Genomic DNA, 18,165 nt, shown 5'->3' on the forward strand with positions numbered 1-18,165 from the left:
GCGTGTGTGTGCGCGCGCGCGCGTGCGCATGTCTGTTTTCATGGACATGTGAGCATGATAGGTCTGTGTGTCATCCCTGTTCAGAAATTCTGTAAAAACCAGAACAGTTCTGAATTTGAGGGTTTGTTCATAAAACTTCTTTCTTTTTGATTGTTACTCTTTTTCTTTTTAATAATTTCTTATTTTATCTTGTAATATAGTGATTTTTTTTATAACTCAAAATGTAGAATATTAAATTCGTTTAAAATTTTATTCTCCAACCTTAGGGTTCCTCTTATTCTAAGCAGAAACCTTAAGCAGTGGACAAGTACAATAGGTACAATCCAAGGCATCTTCACCTCATTCCAAAACCCGCGTGGTCACCTATTACACGCTGTGGCCTCCTGTTCCACACCGGAATTGTGTGGTCGGCTGTTACAAACCATAGCCTCCTGTTCCACACTGTGTGATTCAGTGAGATTTTAGTTGAATTAAAGTGCAGAAGGCCTCGTGGTGCATCTAAGCTTTCCCATTGTGTGGATGACGGACTAGACAGATAACATATGTGGGGCCAGTTTGCCTTTAAGGGAGGCTGGGTTCTCTACTTCCAGTCCCACTCGCTACTCCTCAAGGTTTCAGACTTGTTGAGTAGCGGCAGGAAGTTGGATAAATGGACACGCCCATTCCTTACCAGTTTTATTCTTCTGTATGTCCTGGTACTCAAGCTGAGTTTTCTTCTTTTTCCACAATCCAGACTTTGTTTGTTTGTTATAATTAACTTCTCTCTGGGATGAATACTGGCCTATAGATCTTTGCCTTTGTCCTGTGATTGGTGATCAGTGGGGATGTCACTTCTTGATCGTCTTGGTGTTGGATTGCGTGTCAAGTGTCCGGCCTCAATCTGTTTTCCAGGCCTGTAACAACACAAGTGACAGGAAGCATGCAGACTCGGTTCTGGAGAAGTACGTCACTGAAATCGTGATGAGCATTGTCACCACCTTCTTCAGCTCTCCCTTCTCAGACCAGAGTACCACTCTGCAGGTGAGAGCAGCCTCCTACGGCAGAGTTTTCCTGCGGGCATCTGCAGTCTACATCCAGGCGTGTGCAGTGAGCTGTAAATGAACCACTGCGGAGTCAGAATGAAAGGTGGCTCTGTCAGCGGCCCTTGGAAGCCGAAGTGAAGTTTCCTTTAGTTTCTATAGGGATTGGCTCTTGGACCTTCCCAATCCTCACATACCAAAACCCACGGATGCTTAAGTCTTAAATGCTAAGTGGTGTCATAGTTGCATAGCTACCCAGATGCTCCCACAGACTTTAAATCATCTCTAAAAGACTTACAGTGAGCCATGCCATGTAGCTGCTGTGTGAATAGTGGGTCTACCATATTGTTCAGGGGCTAAGCCAAGGAACTCTGTGTATGAACTCAACACAGACCTGATCAGTGTTCAGATATTTTCAGTCCTTGATAAATCTGCACATGGAGAACCAAGGATACAAGAGAATGATGATCCGTACTTGAGAAATAGAGCCCGTTAGCAGCCAGGCCAGTCTGTTTGTATTTGTACACCAAGTGCCAGTCAGGGAATCACAATGGTTAGTGAGGCCAGACACGCTTCTCTTGTAGTATAAGGTGACATTTGCTGTGGTGATGCCCCTGGAGAGAATGAAGCAGTGTTGAAAACCATAAACTGTGGGCCTCGGGCCTGCTGATGGCTCAGCATGTGGAGGCCCTTACTCAGGGGCCTGTATCTACAGGGTAGCAAGAGACAATCAACTCCTAAGGATGCCGCTGACTTCCGTGCCTGTGCTGTCAAACATACATACCTGCAGACAGACAGACTGGCTGACTGACTGACTGACAACAACTATGGATTGTCCTCTGAATTCCGTGTCTGTGCTGTTGAACATACACACCGACAGACAGACAGACAGACAGACAGACAGACAGACAGACAGACATACACACACACACACCTACACAGATCTTTAAATGGGGCTTATATTATGGCTTCTCACCTTGACTGCTACTGTTTCCTTCTGTGGATTAAATTTATCCAACTGATAGGCAAGAATTGCCAGAGAAATAAATCTTCAAATGATGAATATTCCAAATCTCTCCTAAGGTATAGGTTATCCATAATATCTGGAAATCAAAGTCTAATTCTGCATACACGGCCGATGGATTTCTGAACCATCCATTGCTCATGAGCGTTCATGGTGTCCTCTTGTGAGGGGTGTCTTCTCCTTAGCTACATCTCAGTTCCCTCCCCTCCCTCCTCATATGTCAGGGTTGAAAACAATGAATGCCCCGCACCTGAGCTGCCAGGGGAATGTCTAAAAATCGGCTTGGAAATGTGGATTCCAGGGAGGAAGAGGAGAATTTTGGAAGCTTTAGAGCAAGACAGATTGGATTCAAATCTCCATCCTGTCCTACCTGAGCTTTGTTAACATAGAGGTCACTGAACTTCCTGTATCTCCCCTCCCCTTTACTCTCCTCCCCTCCCTTTTCTCCCTTCTCTCTCTCTTCTTTCTATTTTGAAATAGGGTCTAATAGCCCCTGGTGGCTTCAGACTTACTTTGTCACCAAGGCTGAGTTCCCGATCCTCCTGCGCTGACCTCCCAATGGCACCACCACACCTGGCTCAGAACTACTTTTCTTGTATGTCCAGCAAGGATATAATATCAACTTGGTGTGCTCTTGTGAGAAAGAGTTACGATGTTTATTTGAAACATTCAGTGCAGTGCCTAGCACACGGCAGGTGGTTCATATGCAGAAGCCCTACTAGTCTGTAGACGAGCGTCTCAGACATTGCTGGTATTGAAGACTAGCACCTAGCTACCAGTTTTTTTTTGAGTACTTGAGGTCTGAGATGCAGCAGGGTAGAAATGGCAAAAGAGTAAAAATAGACTAAGGTCTTGACCTTAGTCAAGGATCCTGGAGGGAACATGAGTGAGTCAAGAGAGGAGGTGAGAGAGGCCAGAGGAAGACAGTCAGGGTAGGCTCATAACTGCATCGGACTGGGGGACTGTTTCACATTACAATGTGGCGCCTGCTTCAGCTCTATTCTGGTAAGGGGAAATAGGCTTGTCTATAGGGTGTATGTTTCTCTATGTATGGGGTACGTAGCTACAAAATGAACTGAAGTGTAGGCATGGGGAGAAAGGTGGGCAGAGGGAGGAAGGGAAGGAAAGAAGGAGAAAGGGATGAAGAAGAGTTACTTCCCACTGCCCCTTCCACAGTGCCCTACCCGGCAAAGGTTCCACTCCTTTCCACCAGTGCCCCCTTGTGGACAAATCATGCAATTACATGTATCCCTGTATTGCTCTTGATTACCCAATCAAACAATATACCAACTATAAAACTAGCCCTGCCGTTTTGGCCAAAAAGTCAAGTGAGCTGATGTCTTCGTGTTGCCTGTAACATTGGTCAGTTAGGAGGTAACTACTGGTGACTCATTCGATTTTTGTGCCCAGGTATCAGACAGGAGGAAGCAGATAGTTCATAAACACCAGTCCAGGTGACTTGACTAATGGGGGAGCATTTCTTGTGAGTTAGACTGTAGGGGCCTCATCTCAAATCAGCATTTACAGTGATGCTCCTCATCTCCACAGGTTCATACCAAGGCTAAATGAAATACAAAGTTCTTAGCCCAGGGCCTGGTGAGGGGCAAGAACTCAGGGCCAATGGCTCTTTTGATTAGGCTCCTTTATAAACTCAGGAGCTAAGGAGCAGCCAGACATAGGAACTGATTCTAGGTTTCTTGGCCAATTCCTCTGCCCCCTGTATCCCTGGCGTCTATGAGTAACGTGGCTTACTGCTGGATGGTTGGAGTGCAGAGCCGGATGTATGTCAAGAGTCTCCAGTCCCAGCTGAACTAAGTGGGGACAACAGACTGTGTCGGTGCCCTGCTGGCCTCTCTTCGCACTTTTAGATAATTTTGTCCATCCCTAGCCTTTGTCTTTCATATGGTAACCTCAGTGTCGCATAATTATCCAGGCCCAGATGAGGTCATGCACAACACGTCTGGCTTGCAGTATGCACCCAACCAAGGGAAGACACATGAGCCACATTTACAGATGAAACAGGGTCTTCTATTCGTCCATTTCATTTTCTTACAATGAACCCCCACCCCCTCCAGCACTTTTCGATGTTTTCTCTCCCCACAGAGATCCCTTTAGAACTCTCTCCACCTCTTTCCTCGGCTCCACTGGACTTCAGTGAAGCCGGATGAATTATCTGTCATCAACAGATGACCACGCTGCAGCTCGCCATACGCCTCTGTCTGGCAGGTCCAAAAAGAAAAATGTCATTTGGGTAGAGATGAGAAATCTGCATTTTAAAAAGCATTCAGAAAGTCAGTATCCGATTCAGGCGGCATGTGCCTGCTGTTACTTTAAAGGGAGTGCAGACTTAGACCTTCTCATGAGGTCTAAGAGAGGCCTTCTCACGGAAGGCAGTTGACTTGTGCCAGTGCTCTGGTTAAATGAATATTTACAGACACCGCCCATTACAACTGGGATATCTTCGTGCCATCGAAGACACTGTTATCAATAAGGACGGAGGTCACATTCCTGCTGACATCGCTTAGCATTCCATTTTCATGGATTAAAAACATAGTTTCTAGGGCCAGCGAGATGGCTCACTAGGTAAAGACACTTGCCATCATGCCTAATGTACCTGTGTTTGACCCCTAGAACCCACATGCTAGAAGGACAGAACCGACTCCCCAAATTAAGCAAAGTACTGAACATGCAGATCTAGCCGAGGCTGCTGGTTGCTGTGGTAATGCAGCTGTTGGGTTGCTGCAGCAGGGGAATTAGGAGTTCACCGCTCTTCCCTACTCTATTCCTGGGACATGGTGCTTCAAGGAGAGTTTGGGCTCAGTGACCGAGATCCACCTTACATGCTGGGTGACACTCACGCCAAGGCGAAGTCACTGAGCTCAGTAGTTCATCTAGTTCATAGCTGGGTGGCAATACCGCTTTGGGGAGTTTGATTCCACTCCTGAGTCTGGTGATCGGAATCCATTAGAGATTGTCAAGTTTAGAATGCATACAAAATAAATAACATGAAGCTCGAGATGACGATTTTTTTATTGCTGTAAATTGCTCCCGAGTTTCTCTCATTACTGTGTTCATCAGCTTTCTGTCCATATAGTGAAAAACTCAGACTAATTAAGTTACAAACAAACAAAAAAAAAAAAGATTGATTTTTGCCCCGAAGCTTTGAGGTGAGGCAGCATACGAGGGCAAGAGTGTCTGATGGGGCAGACATGTTCAACCAACCATAAAAAGGAAGCAACAATAGCAAAGAGGAGGCCAAGGCCCCACACCTCTTTCCCATGGTACCAGTCTGAAGACCAGGCCTTTAATACATGACTCTTTAGGGGATGGTCAACATCTACACCAAAGCAGACATATTCTGGAATCCAGCCCCTGACCCTTCTGGGATCCTCCCACTGAGACGTCCATCTGCTTCTGCGCAGTGCACTGCGCAGTGTTCCGCACAGCCTTCCTCACCTCGTCTCTCTCTCCCTCACAGACTCGCCAGCCTGTCTTTGTGCAGCTCCTGCAAGGCGTGTTCCGAGTTTACCACTGCAACTGGTTGATGCCGAGCCAGAAAGCCTCGGTGGAGAGCTGTATCCGCGTGCTCTCTGACGTAGGTAAGGCACCAGATCAGCCTGGATGTGAGGGGATGGAAATGAGCCACCGGCTGCTTACAGAGCCTCAGCTCGTGTAAGGAAGGAGCCTGCAAATCCAGACCCAGAGCTGAGTTTTTGACTCCTCAGCTTCTGTCTCTGCCGAGCCAGCACAGTAAGAAACAGTAAGTCCTTGAAAAATAAGATCCCACAGTTAGGCGTCAGGCAGTTCTCGCCAAGTGACAATCCAGCAAGATATTCAAGGCCCTGGGAAGTCCCTCGTTCACAGCAGTTTGTTTGCTCCAGCAGATGCACATCACTACACGGAAGTTTTCTTCCTGTGAAGCACCCCTAAGATCCCAAGAAGCACCCTTTCCCACAAATGGCATGCTGTTTGCATCTTCCTATGCAGTGGCTGCTTCTCTTTCCCCTCTTTGCTCCCCAGTCCCCAAGACACTTACCTCAAAGGCCGTTCTACAAGGCACTGTTCTCCCTCGTCACCTGTGCTTTCTGCGATGCTAGCTATTGAACCTGGGCCCAGTCCATATTAGGGAAGCACTCTAGTACTGAACTACACCCCAGCCCTTTCCCAAAAAGTTTAAGTGATACTATCATTGTTTTAGGGGTACAGCATTGTCAGGGGAGTTGGCTTCTTGTTGCTATAGAAACTTAAGATTTCTTTCTTCTAGTGGTTTTAAATAGTTGGTAAATTTCTATGAATTATTATTATCCTGTGAATGCTGGTTATCCAGACTTTGTCTGGCCTTCTCCCTCTGCCCTTGCTAAGCACTTTTCCTCTTTTACTTCTACATCTTCTCAAAAATGGTCTTCTGACCTTTCCCCCTCCACACCTTCCACGAGTTCTGTTCAAAGGGATATGCTTCCTACCTCAGATGGGAAGTCTTGTAACAAACCGCAAGCCCGACACTTCTCAGAGAATGTTCCTTGGGAAGGGTGGGTTCGTTTCCATAGTTACCAGAAGATGAGCACATGTTCCCATGTTGTAACTTTGGGCAAGCATAGGATATTTGTGTGAGGACCCTTTGCCTTGGTTTTTGTAGGCCCTGCCTTATTCATGTGTGTGCCTGTGTGTGTGTTCAGGTGTGTGTGTGTGTGTGTGTGTGTGTGTGTGTGTGTGTGTGTGTGTGTGTGTGTGTGTGTATTGTGAGAGATTAGGCTGAGAGAATGCCTGGAGAACCCTCTGCTTTCTTCAGACTTGACAGCAGTTTGTAGAGATGTAACATGCTATTCAAGCTAAATGTCTGAGTAAGTCCTTGCCCCACAAGTTGGTTCAGATCTGAGGAAGCCATTGGCTTGATGGGCGGCTTGGTTAGAGAAGCTACAAGGCTCAGTAGTCTGAGCAGGAGTGGCGACATGGAAAAAGCTAGAAGCCAGCTCAGTAGTAGAGAACTTCCCCACATAGAAACAAGAAGTGTTCATCTCCGCCTCCTTAACTTAGTTTAGTAACACTTCAGATTCATAGGAAAGTTACAAAACAGATGCAATAGGGTTCCTGTGTAAGCCTCACCTTCTTCCTCCACTCTCAGCATCTCCATTCCTAGTGCACATTTGTCAAAAGCTGGAGAGTAACCCTGATACATTACCACAGCTGAACTGTAGGCCTGACTCAGATTGCATGTCTCCATGAATGTCCTTCTTCTACACTGGGCACACCTCCACTCCTGGTCTCACACTCTGTTGTCATGTGCCCAGTCTGGTCCAGGGTGGTTTCTCTATTTTTCTTGTTACTCATGACCTCAACAGTGCAAACAAGTACTGGCCAAGTATCTTCAAGTGTCCCTGTGTTGGATTTCAGTGCCGTTTCCTCATTGGGAACATGGAGTTGACCTTTGTTAGGGAGGGAAAGAGGCACCTCCAGCACAGATGATGTTTTGTGTTTTGGTCAGCAGAAGTTCACTTCCTGTAGGCTGTTATGTAGAACAACAAAATTGGTAATTTTTAGGAAAACAATTTCTTGGCCAAGCAACTTGTTCGCCTGGATAACTCTTAAAATGTACAAACACTAGGGCATTCGTAAGAGGCTGTTCACTTAAAAAGCAAACCGGCATTGAGCTGTTACTATGAATTCCCAAAGCTTTTAACGCTTCAGTGTCTGTGGGTATGGGTCCCCAGAGTTTACATTTATGGGTAAAAGTTGAGTTCCCTCTCTCTCTTCTCCAGACAGTACGTGCTTGCCCATTATAGGCATAGAACAATCTGCCTAGTGGGCGATGAGGGTTATATCCTGCTTCTCCGAATGTTGTAGACTCATGAGTCATCGGTCTCTTTTGCAGCCAAGAGCCGGGCCATAGCCATTCCTGTTGACCTAGACAGCCAAGTCAACAACCTCTTCCTGAAGTCCCACAACATTGTGCAGAAAACAGCCATGAACTGGCGGTTATCAGCCCGCAACGCTGCTCGTAGAGACTCTGTCCTGGCAGCTTCCAGAGACTACCGAAATATTATTGAGAGGTTACAGGTAAAGTCTGAGACTGAAGTGGATTTCAATTTGACGATCACAAGTGTATTTTCTGAAGCCACAAAACATACAAGCTCAGCTACACAGAAGAGGTTTGTGAGGCCAGGAGGATGAAGTCATTTGGTAAACAGAAGACCCTGGAAGGGGACCCACTCATAAGGTAGACAGTTGATACAGAGCGCTAGCCATCATTATTGTCTGAAATCTACATAGAATGTCCCTGTGTGGTGCAGGTCCTCTCACACTGTGACAGCTGAGTCTATAAACATTTCTAGGGACTTGAAAGCAGTTTTGTCTTTATCACCCTAGCTTTAAAGATGGCGCTAGACATCAGTTCTGCTGCCTTCTATTGGTCTATGCAGCCTCAGAGGTGCATTCAGTTTCTTAGGAGGGAAATTCAAACCACCATTCAGTGGGAAGGATGTTGGTGCAGGGCTACAACAACGTGTGAACTAGAGTAATGGCTGTCATTGGAAAACACAAGCCCTTGAACAGTGCCTGGCACATTGTATAGTAAGACTCAAGGGCTTCTCTTACAATGCCTAAGGTTACTGCTTTGATTATAAAAATTACTATCATTAGGAAAAGTAGTTGAGTCACTGTATGACTCTGTAATTCATATAAAGAAAAATAAATTTACTGATTGATTTATCAGCCCTGGGCACTGGTGATATGTAGTGAGAAAAGCCCTTTCTCCCCCTTTCATAGAGCCTCAGAGACAAGGCCATTATCGGCTAATTACACATATAAACCTAAAAGTGGCAAGAGGAAAGCTACTGGACTGGGGTTGGGGTAGGGGACGAGGGATGCCTGACTAAGAACCCAAGAGCGGGAAGCATCCTGTGTAAAGATTGTTGAGCAGATGCGGTGCATGGCTGCAGCCCTTGCAGCTAATGAGGTCCGCGTGCTATAGCCCTGCAGCTAGGCAGCCAGGAGGGCTACAGGGTCAAGTAAAGACTGGAGTCTTCCCTATGATAGAAGGCATTTTTAAGCAAATTTAACCGTGTAACTAAAGGAGGGCTTCCCAACCTTCTGTGCCGTGGGAAATATGAGGAGTGACAGACTCGATGCTCCAGGAACAAACAGTACTTTCCTGATTACACAGTCAGTTACCTGCAAACATAGGAGCATCTTGCCTCCTTAGACTCATTAGGTATCCTGGGAAATGGAATAGAATGCATAGGTAGGTCATACTTGCTACAAAAACTTGCCAGTGCTTTAAAGAGATCCCGATTTTGCAGTTATGTATTATCCAAGTCCCTGTCACCATTCAATGTCCTTGTGCAGCAAAAGTTGTAATAAGGACAGTCTCTTGGTCACTAACCACCTCTGTAACAATCCTCATCTAAAACATTGGCGCCTTCCCCAACTCATTGCTTTGCCATCTTTCTCTGTTTCTGTCTCTCTCTCTCTCTGTCTCTCTGTCTCTCTCTGTCTCTCTCTTTCTCTCTCTCTCCCTTTCACAGTTGCTGTTGCTTTCACTGTCACTCCGTGAGTGCTGAATATCATACATTTGAAAATACAATACAAACAAGTTTCAGTAAAAAGTCAGACTTGTCAAAAGATGCACGGCCTCATGCAGTAGGTTAATGAGTGTGAAGGGATTACTTCCACCCCACATAAATGCTTTCAGTTGTGTTGGAGTCAGGAGCAGTAAGGAGTGAAGAGAAAGGGGGCAGAGGAAGAGTGGTCCCCAAGGGCACACTGTTAGGAAAGCTAAGGCCTTCCTCTTCACTGCCATGAAAGTCATACGAAGTAGGGAAGCTGCATCCTGCTTCTTATGATGCTGCTGGGAACCCCTTCCCCCACCTGGAGAAATCACCTAATTCTGCATCTCTGTGTGTCCTAAACATTACTGCCCTGTTACCATTATACAGAGTCTCTTAAACATAAGCCAAAATCATCTTTATTTAGTTTCTATATATAAGATCTTTCCATTCCTTTTCTTAACACCCCCAAGAGGTAAAGAAAAACATTTAAATGAGGTGTTTGTTCCCATACAAATCCCCTTGTGCTGCGTTCTTCTCCAGTCTTAGCCTGCTGCTAGCTAAACTCTGTCAGTAAGCCTTGGGACAGACTGCAAGCCTTGGACAGGCTGCGGCATCTTTTGAAGATGATCCCTCGTCTGTTTCCTATCATTTGCCTTTAAATGGTGTCTGTTACGCTGGATTGCTGGTGGCTCTTTCAACTTCTCTCTGTTTTCCTTTCCCACAGCTGTGTGTTTTGCATTTGAAGACCATCATGCTATCAGGGTACATGTATTTAGCATGTTGATACAGCATGTTCATTCATTTGTGTTCTCATGTTTATATGATTATTCTGTAGACTGTGCTCATTGTTAAGAACCAGACAGCACTAGGAAATATGTAGCGGAATGTTAGAATCCCCTGTAATCCCGCCACCCAGAGAAAACCAGTGGTGCGATGTGTTAGTGGGATTTGGTATGTACTTTTTAGATATGGATATTGTCCGTGAGACAGTGTCATAGAATCCATACTATTGCTTGACTGCACTAAGCTCATACCGTGGACATCTCTTTGACACTGTTAAACTTGGTTTTGTGTGTTGTGCTTATGCATATGCAGAATGGCCACTGAAAGCATAAACTGTCTCAGACGAAGAGGTAGAGAACAGGTTGATTTGTTTGTCCTTTGTTTTCTGGATTGGGAGGCAATGCTTCCGGTAACCACTGGGCAGTATCTAATAACTGAAAATAATGGGAGACAATACTAGAGTTGCACTAACACAGCCTAGCCTGTACCACATGCTTAGGCAGAGACAGATAGCCTCTCACCCTACTGCAGCCAGCTTCTGCCTGAGCTGCTGACCAAGGCACACTTCCATTCCAGGACATCGTGTCTGCCCTGGAGGACCGACTCAGGCCCCTGGTCCAGGCCGAGCTGTCTGTGCTCGTGGATGTTCTACACAGACCGGAACTGCTTTTCCCTGAGAACACGGATGCCAGGAGGAAATGCGAAAGTGGAGGTTTCATCTGCAAGTAAGCAGCCTCCCTTCTGGGGTGGTCAGTAGCCAGAAACTCCTGATGGCCAGGCCAAGCCTCTGTTCCTGAAGGAGGAACTGTTGGCCAGTTTTCAACTCTGTGGGTTCAAGTCAGATACTAGAGTCCTGTTCTGACCCTCCCAAAGCAAACTTGTCTCTTAGATCCCATTGACACTTCCCCCTCTGTTTGAATCGCATGCCTGTTCAGTTTTTTTTTTTTTTCCACTCAACAACTTAGGCGCAAACACCTACCATGTGTGGTACAAACAAACAAATGTCATAACCCTCCAGGCTTTCAAAAGTCTTGGACTTCAATGATCTCACTATCATTCCCTAACATGTTTTTGGATTCTTAGTTTATGCCATGTGGGCCATAAACTAAAAAGTCAGCAGTCTTTTGGCCCCCCACTCCCCAAAAATCCCCATTTGATTTTTCAGTAAGCTGAGTTGTTTGCCTAGGCAGAAGGTGGGTTCTGCCCTAGAAGCCCCTCTGAAGATGAGGCTCTGGATACAGAAAGCGTGTTTCCCCAACCGTCATCCTCATGGGGATTTTAAAAATATCCTACTGGCGTATTTTAGCAGCAATCCTCAGAGGAGAAATAGCCCCATTTGTGAGTAGGGCTCTGTCTGCCTTCTCCACCCAGTATAATCTCCCACTGTGTGTGTCCAGCTCCTGCCTTGTCAGCCTGGTAATGCGTTCCCGACCAGCAGGTGTCGTGTGTGAGACGTGGGCTGCTCGCCGGCTCGCAAGCGTGTGGATGCCCGAGTGTATTTAAAGGAGGAACCCTTCTTAAATGTTTGCTCTCTAACTGACTAGTTAGACCAGGTTTCTTGTGACATGTCTTTAGCTGCAGTGTGGTTTCAAGATGTCGCCCTGTTTTCTCTCACTCAGGCTCATAAAACACACCAAGCAGCTGCTAGAGGAGAATGAAGAGAAACTGTGCATTAAAGTCTTACAGACCCTCAGGGAAATGATGACCAAAGATAGAGGCTATGGAGAAAAGGTACTGCATTTTATATTCATGTTCAAATCATGCTGTGTGTTAAATTTAAGGTTTGGGAGTGCTTGGAAACCCCTGAGTTACTGGCTGGTAGTTTATTTAATTTTTAAGTTTCCTTCTCCTGTCCAGAATGATAGCTGAATCATATGACTGTCTTCCCCACAAGTCAAATATAATTATTTGTCTCTCACAGACATCTTGCCACACAACCTAATGTCAAGGAAGTAGTTCTAAGGCCTTTCCTGGTGAACTTCCCAGGGAGACGTAGAGTCCTGTGTATCAGTCCGGATCTGGGAATGTGCGTTCCAGCCCAGGACACCCGTGGGCTGACTTGCCTCTTTCTGCTGGGTATTTCACAACCCTTCCAGCACCTCAAGAAACTCCCTCTAATTCTCACTGGAAGTAAGACAAGCAACGCATGTCACCACTTCTGATTGAGATTGTGAAATGGACAATTCCTGTGACCTGGTACTTCTTGGTAGATGGAGAAAGCAGGCATTTGGCATGTGTCCCTCATGGGGCATGGTAGGGCAAGAACGATCCTGGTGCTCATTGTCTTGTCCAGCAAGGAATCTTAGGCATGAGTCTCAGTGTCACCAACCTTCACTGGGTAGTTAATAACACCTACTAACTGCTAGCTACTCTTACCAATGGTTTCTGATCTCGTTGTCCTTTCAGAAAACCCAGTAACTCACTGGTCGGCTCTGGGAAGAAGTCTTGGTATTTAAACCACTTCTCTCCCTGTCAGACTAGAGGATGATAACCAAATTATTATAATTGACTGCTGAAGTATCACCCTTTAGCCTATGCAAGGTCTCTCACTATAGCTTACCTAGGAAATGAAGCTCCCTGGATAAGAACAAGAAAACAAGGTGGAGTGGTGGCCCATGGCTTTAATTTCAGCTCACGGGAGGCACGGGGAGGCAGATCTCTTGAGTTTGAGGCCAGCCTGATCTACACAGTAAGTTCTAGGACAGCCAGTGATACACAGAGAATACATATTTCAAAGGGAGAGAGAGAGAGAGAGAGAGAGAGAGAGAGAGAGAGAGAGAGAGAGAGAAGTGTAGTTGTTACTGTATAGCCCTCTGCTGTCTCCACATCACTAGGCTTAAATATCACTTCAGCTGAGGCTGTACCCCTTTTGGTAAGATGCTTTCCTGGCATGCACAAAGCAGGGCTTGACACCCTGCACTGGCGCTCATACTGGATGCATGTGCATCTTGGTGCATGCCTGTAGTCCTGGCACTAGGGAAATAGGAGGCAAGTTGACCCGAAGTTCAGGGTCATTCTTGTCTGCACAGAGTTCCAGATAAGCCTGGATCACATGACATCCTGTCTCAAACTAACCCCACAAGCCAACATATATATAAACTTCATTCTGAATGTTTATAGTATATAAATGTAAAGGTGAAGGCTTGTTCACTAAATAAGGATTTTGTGGACATAATGTGATACGCAGAAGCTTATAAATATAAATGGTAGATGCAAAGCGTCTTAGTCCAGGTAGAAACAATGAGATGACTCGCCCCTGGGGATACACATGGGCACCTGGGTAGGTTTTAATTGAAACAAAGGGGAAAGGATGGGAGGAGAGACACCAAGGGCAGCTTCAGAATGGAGTAGGCAGAGAAAGACTGACAGAGAGTACGGAATGCCCAGAGGTTAGAAGAGTTTCTTGGGCCTCAGTTCACTTTCCTTTGTAGCTGGTAAAGAAACTAGCCATGCCCAAGCCCTGAGGCTGACATCTCTTTCCAGACTGCTTGGGACTGTCCTCCCCACTTCAGGAAAATGGGAACATTATATGCTAGAATAGGGAAGACCAGAAAACAGGAAGATGCTGTAAGAGCCTGCACTACATACATCCTTGAAACTTCTGGCCCTGGTGGTTTGGCTATTTGAAAGTGCTACTTACCCATTTGTATCAATGGATCTTTGAAATGGGCAGGGAGCATGAAAGTGTCTCTGCTTCCCTGTCTGGTTAATAACTTGTCTCACTAAGATTCTTTAATGATATTTCAACAGTTGCTACCTGTTCTTGCTATACTGAAGAAGCACAACACATAGGCAGGCCAATATTTTCAAGAGTAGAAAAACGCACAACCAAAGCCATATCTTTTTAAGGAAACCAGTTGGCTTGGGATTTTATGAACAAAGTTGTCCCTGGCCCTGTGCTGAGGACTCTCCCAGGTGTTCATCACACTTTTCCTGCTGGTTGCCCTTTGTGTGGGATGTTGTCATGGCTTCCACCCTTCTGAGGGTATTTGCTACTGTCCTTCTTCCCTGCCCTTAAGTCTTAATAGCCACAGAATCAGATCTAGAAGGGACCTCAGGCTTCCTCATTAACCCTCCCTTGAGCAGAAGCATCTGGGCTGGGATGAAATATCTGCCCAGGATCACATGGAGACTCCATGGGGTCAAGACTAGACCCCACCCAGTCTTGCACATGCTGGTACACGCCATTTCCTGCTTTTCTCATGCTGTGTTTGTCAGTTCAGCCATTTCTGTATCCTTTGCCCTGAGCTGCAGTTCCTGTGGATGAAGAGACTTTGTGTACCTTTGCTCATCTCTGCCTTTTCATTCAACTTCAGGGCTTTATCAAGGTCACAGATGAGAAAGAAATTGGAAACAATTCTTATTACTCTAGCCTAAAAGCGTTGGTATTCTCGTGGGTCTACTTTCATAAAGGGGAGAAAAGACCATTGAAAAGAATGACTCGGATTACCAAGTAGATTCAAATATACCATCATTTCTCTAAAGCTGAATTACAGGTTTTAATTACCAGATACAACATTTACTAACCTCTTGTGTAACAGTCTCCTATCTTATCTATGGTCAGCCCCAGAGATAAATATCATCATTGTTATTTTTAGACTCAAAGGTGAAGACATAGAAAAGTTCACACTTTTTTGTCTAGGATCATACAGCTAAGAACAAGCCCCACGAACATAAACCTAGATACCTAGACTTTGACCAACACCAAATAAGTATGCAGATTAACTACACTCATGCGCTTTGACGTTAACCTGTAGCCTTAACATATGTTTCATTATGGTATATGATTACCATATAAAAGACAGGAGCATTAAATGTTGCAGTATATCTAGGGTTCAGCTCAGTTCTGATTTGCCACCCAATTGTAAGGTAAGTTTATAAATTCTGCTTACCCTAGGCCTGTGGTTTTGAGTAGATATCAGAATAGTGATTAGTGAGTGTTTAGCTCACAAAATATGCTCATCCAGGAAATATCAAAGGTAGGGATTGTTGTGTTACAGTGATGTTACTATAGTGAAATACCCGAGAGGGGCTCTGTAATAAAAATGAGATATGTCTATGGTAGAATGTTGGCTTAACAGACACTATCCCCACTACCTATCTACCTTCCTACCTACCTTAATTAATTAATTAGTGAACTAAAATAAATAAATAATAACTTATAGTTTGGGAGCCTGGAACTCTAAGATTTGGCAGCCCCATTCATTTGTTCTCTGGTTATGGTCTAATGTTGAGTAGTTGAAGGAGTAAGAAATCACATTCTGAAACAGAAAGCCAAAGGAGAATTGAGAAATCCACCTTACCCTTACAGCTAACTTTCCTGAGAACTAACGCAGGGCACAGCTTGTAACTAACACCCTTCACCCTCTGATAACCAGAGAATCTGAGGAAGGGAAACTGCCTAGAGCTTGAGGTCAACTTGGGCTACGTAGAGAGCTCCAAGCCAGTGTGGGCTACCGAATGAGATCCTGTCCCCTCCCAATCCAAACCCAAACAAAAGGGAAATAAAATAAACCAATCCAAATAGCAAATTTTAGAGCCATACAAGGACAGTGCTCTGTGTGTGACCTTGGGCCGTCCCCCTAGGTCTTACCAAGGCTTGTCACCAGTGAGGTTCAGTGTCCCAGTGTGTGAACCATGAGAATACACTCAAACCCTCTCCAGACCTTTACAAGCACTCAGAGAATAAAAGAAAGAAAGAAAAAAAAAAAACCCACAGCTTCACCTGTTATGTCCCTGAATGCAGAGAATGAGGTACTAAACATAAAAATAAATAATATATGAAAAATGATTGCTAATATGGTGTTGAAGCATGTTTTGGTAAGAAACTTTCCCCATCTTTGTATCCTGTATCTTCAAAGAGAGCAAACTTCAGAATGATATCGGGACTGTTAAGTACTCTGCATATGAAATACCCACTACAGTTTGCTTTCAGTGTATATTAAAACTCACCCTACAGCTCAGAATCATAAAGATTGCCCTGAATCTCTAACTCACAGAAAATCTTGATCCTGTTTGGAAAAAAAAATGGCATAGTTATCTTAGGTACTGGCCTCTCTCAGGTCACAGTATGTTTTTATTGAGCTGGCCAAGGTTTGTATTATTGGTCAAAGAGCTTCGGAAGAAATTCAGAGGCCAGGAACTAATGTAAAAGGATATGTCAGAATTTAACATTCCACTTCCCATTCTGAATAATCCTTGCCTTAGTTCTAGAGAGAGCCAACCTCAGGCAATGCCAGGGGTTCTATTTCTGACAATTGTCAGTTCTCTGTTAATCACTGAAGCTCCTCCATTCTGGATGAATAGAGTTTTGGCCTTTCTGGCTACTAGCATTTCTGACAAGACTCTTCACTTTGCAGAATGAAATGTAACTGAATTGTAAATCAGTCAGCTATCCTCAACCCAGTGTAACTGAGATAATTCTCTTGTGATTTTTTTTCTAATTTCCATAGGGTTGATGCCAGTGCACCCATGTTAGTTATCCAACTGGGGCAACTGGTGCTTCTCGGTCACCCATGATCCCAGGTTTTGAGATATGGTTAGGCTCTGCCTCTTGAAGTTAATCCCAAATCTGACAGCACAACCGTGGTTTGGGCTCCCGACCCTCAATAAACCAGTCAAGTGAGTTAAGAGTACCCTAGTGTTTTGGCTTATCCCTTCCTAACTACTTCTGAAAACCTTAGCTTGGGGAATTGGCTCCTGGTCCCACTCAGTTCAAGTTTTCTTGTTTATAAGCAAGTACAAGGCTGTCTCCATGCTTGGATGGTGGACTGGTGAGGACTGCTGCTCATTGCGTGAATAAAACATGGCACATACTGCATATTTGGTTCCAGAGCAGATGTCATTTCAAGCTGTGACATTGTCCACAGTGTGTAAACTCCTTCAAATGGCCACTGCCCATCAGCATCTGAAGGTGCCATGGTTGAGCACGACCATATCCTTGCAACTTTCTGACATTTAGATTTCTTGTGTTTCCTTTCCTAACCAATCTTCTCTTTCTCTCCCCTCCTTTCTTCTCTTCCAGCAAATTTCCATTGATGAATTGGAAAATGCCGAGGTCCTAATTTTGTTGTTTATTGTTTTAATGTCCCACGGTGGTGTCTCCGTGATACCCTTCTAGTTGACCTTGTGCTGTGTCCTCTGGTCTCTGCGTCTGGCGTCTGACTTTGTGTAGTGTGCCTTCTGGGGGTGAGCAGGGTTGGTCCTGTCTGTGTTAGCATTTCTCTCCAGAGTGTTTATCATTTGTCCTTGGATATCCCACCGTCCTCCAGATAAAGAGTTTCTAAGCTCTGATAAGGCTTCAGGCATTCCCTCATCTCAGCGGAATCTCTGGTTAGCGCTGGTCACTCACTGAAGCTCACTGTTGACGTTAACATAAAGGAATTTCGCTTTGTGTAAAGCATCTGACCCAAAGAGAGAGAACAGATTGACAGGGTTGCGAAGTTGTTAAAACACAACAACAAAACATCAAACCCACTACTCTCCTGCTCTCTGTGTTGACAGTTATTGCGTGTCTGGGGTCACAAGTTTTTTCACAAGACAGTGTGAATCTCAAAGTGCTAGTTGAGACTTTCTACCCCTGATATTAGGAAACCCCATCAGCTGTAATTTCTCTTCTGGAAGACCTGGCTGTAGATACAGAAATGAAGATGTCCCCTGTGGTTCCTATACGGACCTGTCACCGTGCAGTTACAGTAGTGTCCTGGGAATGGATTGATACGTGAGGAGATCTTGTACTGGAGATTTCTTTTCTACCTCTTGTTTGTTCTGTGTATTTTCAACAGCCTTCATGATT

The 18,165-nt window shown here is 45.1% G+C and overlaps 1 protein-coding gene across 4 annotated transcripts in view; it reads left to right on the forward strand.

Annotated features, from left to right (window-relative positions):
* The window catches only part of Itpr1 (inositol 1,4,5-trisphosphate receptor, type 1), a 323,105-nt gene that overhangs the window by 181,354 nt on the left and 123,586 nt on the right, over positions 1-18,165 (forward strand). For 3 of the 4 annotated variants that reach the window (XM_063285577.1, NM_001007235.2, NM_001270596.1), the window contains 6 exons: positions 892-1,020; positions 5,522-5,642; positions 7,913-8,097; positions 10,947-11,095; positions 11,990-12,101; positions 17,395-17,427. In XM_063285577.1, the coding sequence (XP_063141647.1) occupies positions 892-1,020; positions 5,522-5,642; positions 7,913-8,097; positions 10,947-11,095; positions 11,990-12,101; positions 17,395-17,427 (729 nt within the window). The remainder of the gene's footprint in view (positions 1-891; positions 1,021-5,521; positions 5,643-7,912; positions 8,098-10,946; positions 11,096-11,989; positions 12,102-17,394; positions 17,428-18,165) is intronic. The other variant, NM_001270597.1, reaches the window with a different exon arrangement.

The sequence above is a fragment of the Rattus norvegicus genome, chromosome 4 (genome assembly GCF_036323735.1).
Source record: "Rattus norvegicus strain BN/NHsdMcwi chromosome 4, GRCr8, whole genome shotgun sequence".
Lineage (NCBI taxonomy): Eukaryota > Metazoa > Chordata > Mammalia > Rodentia > Muridae > Rattus > Rattus norvegicus.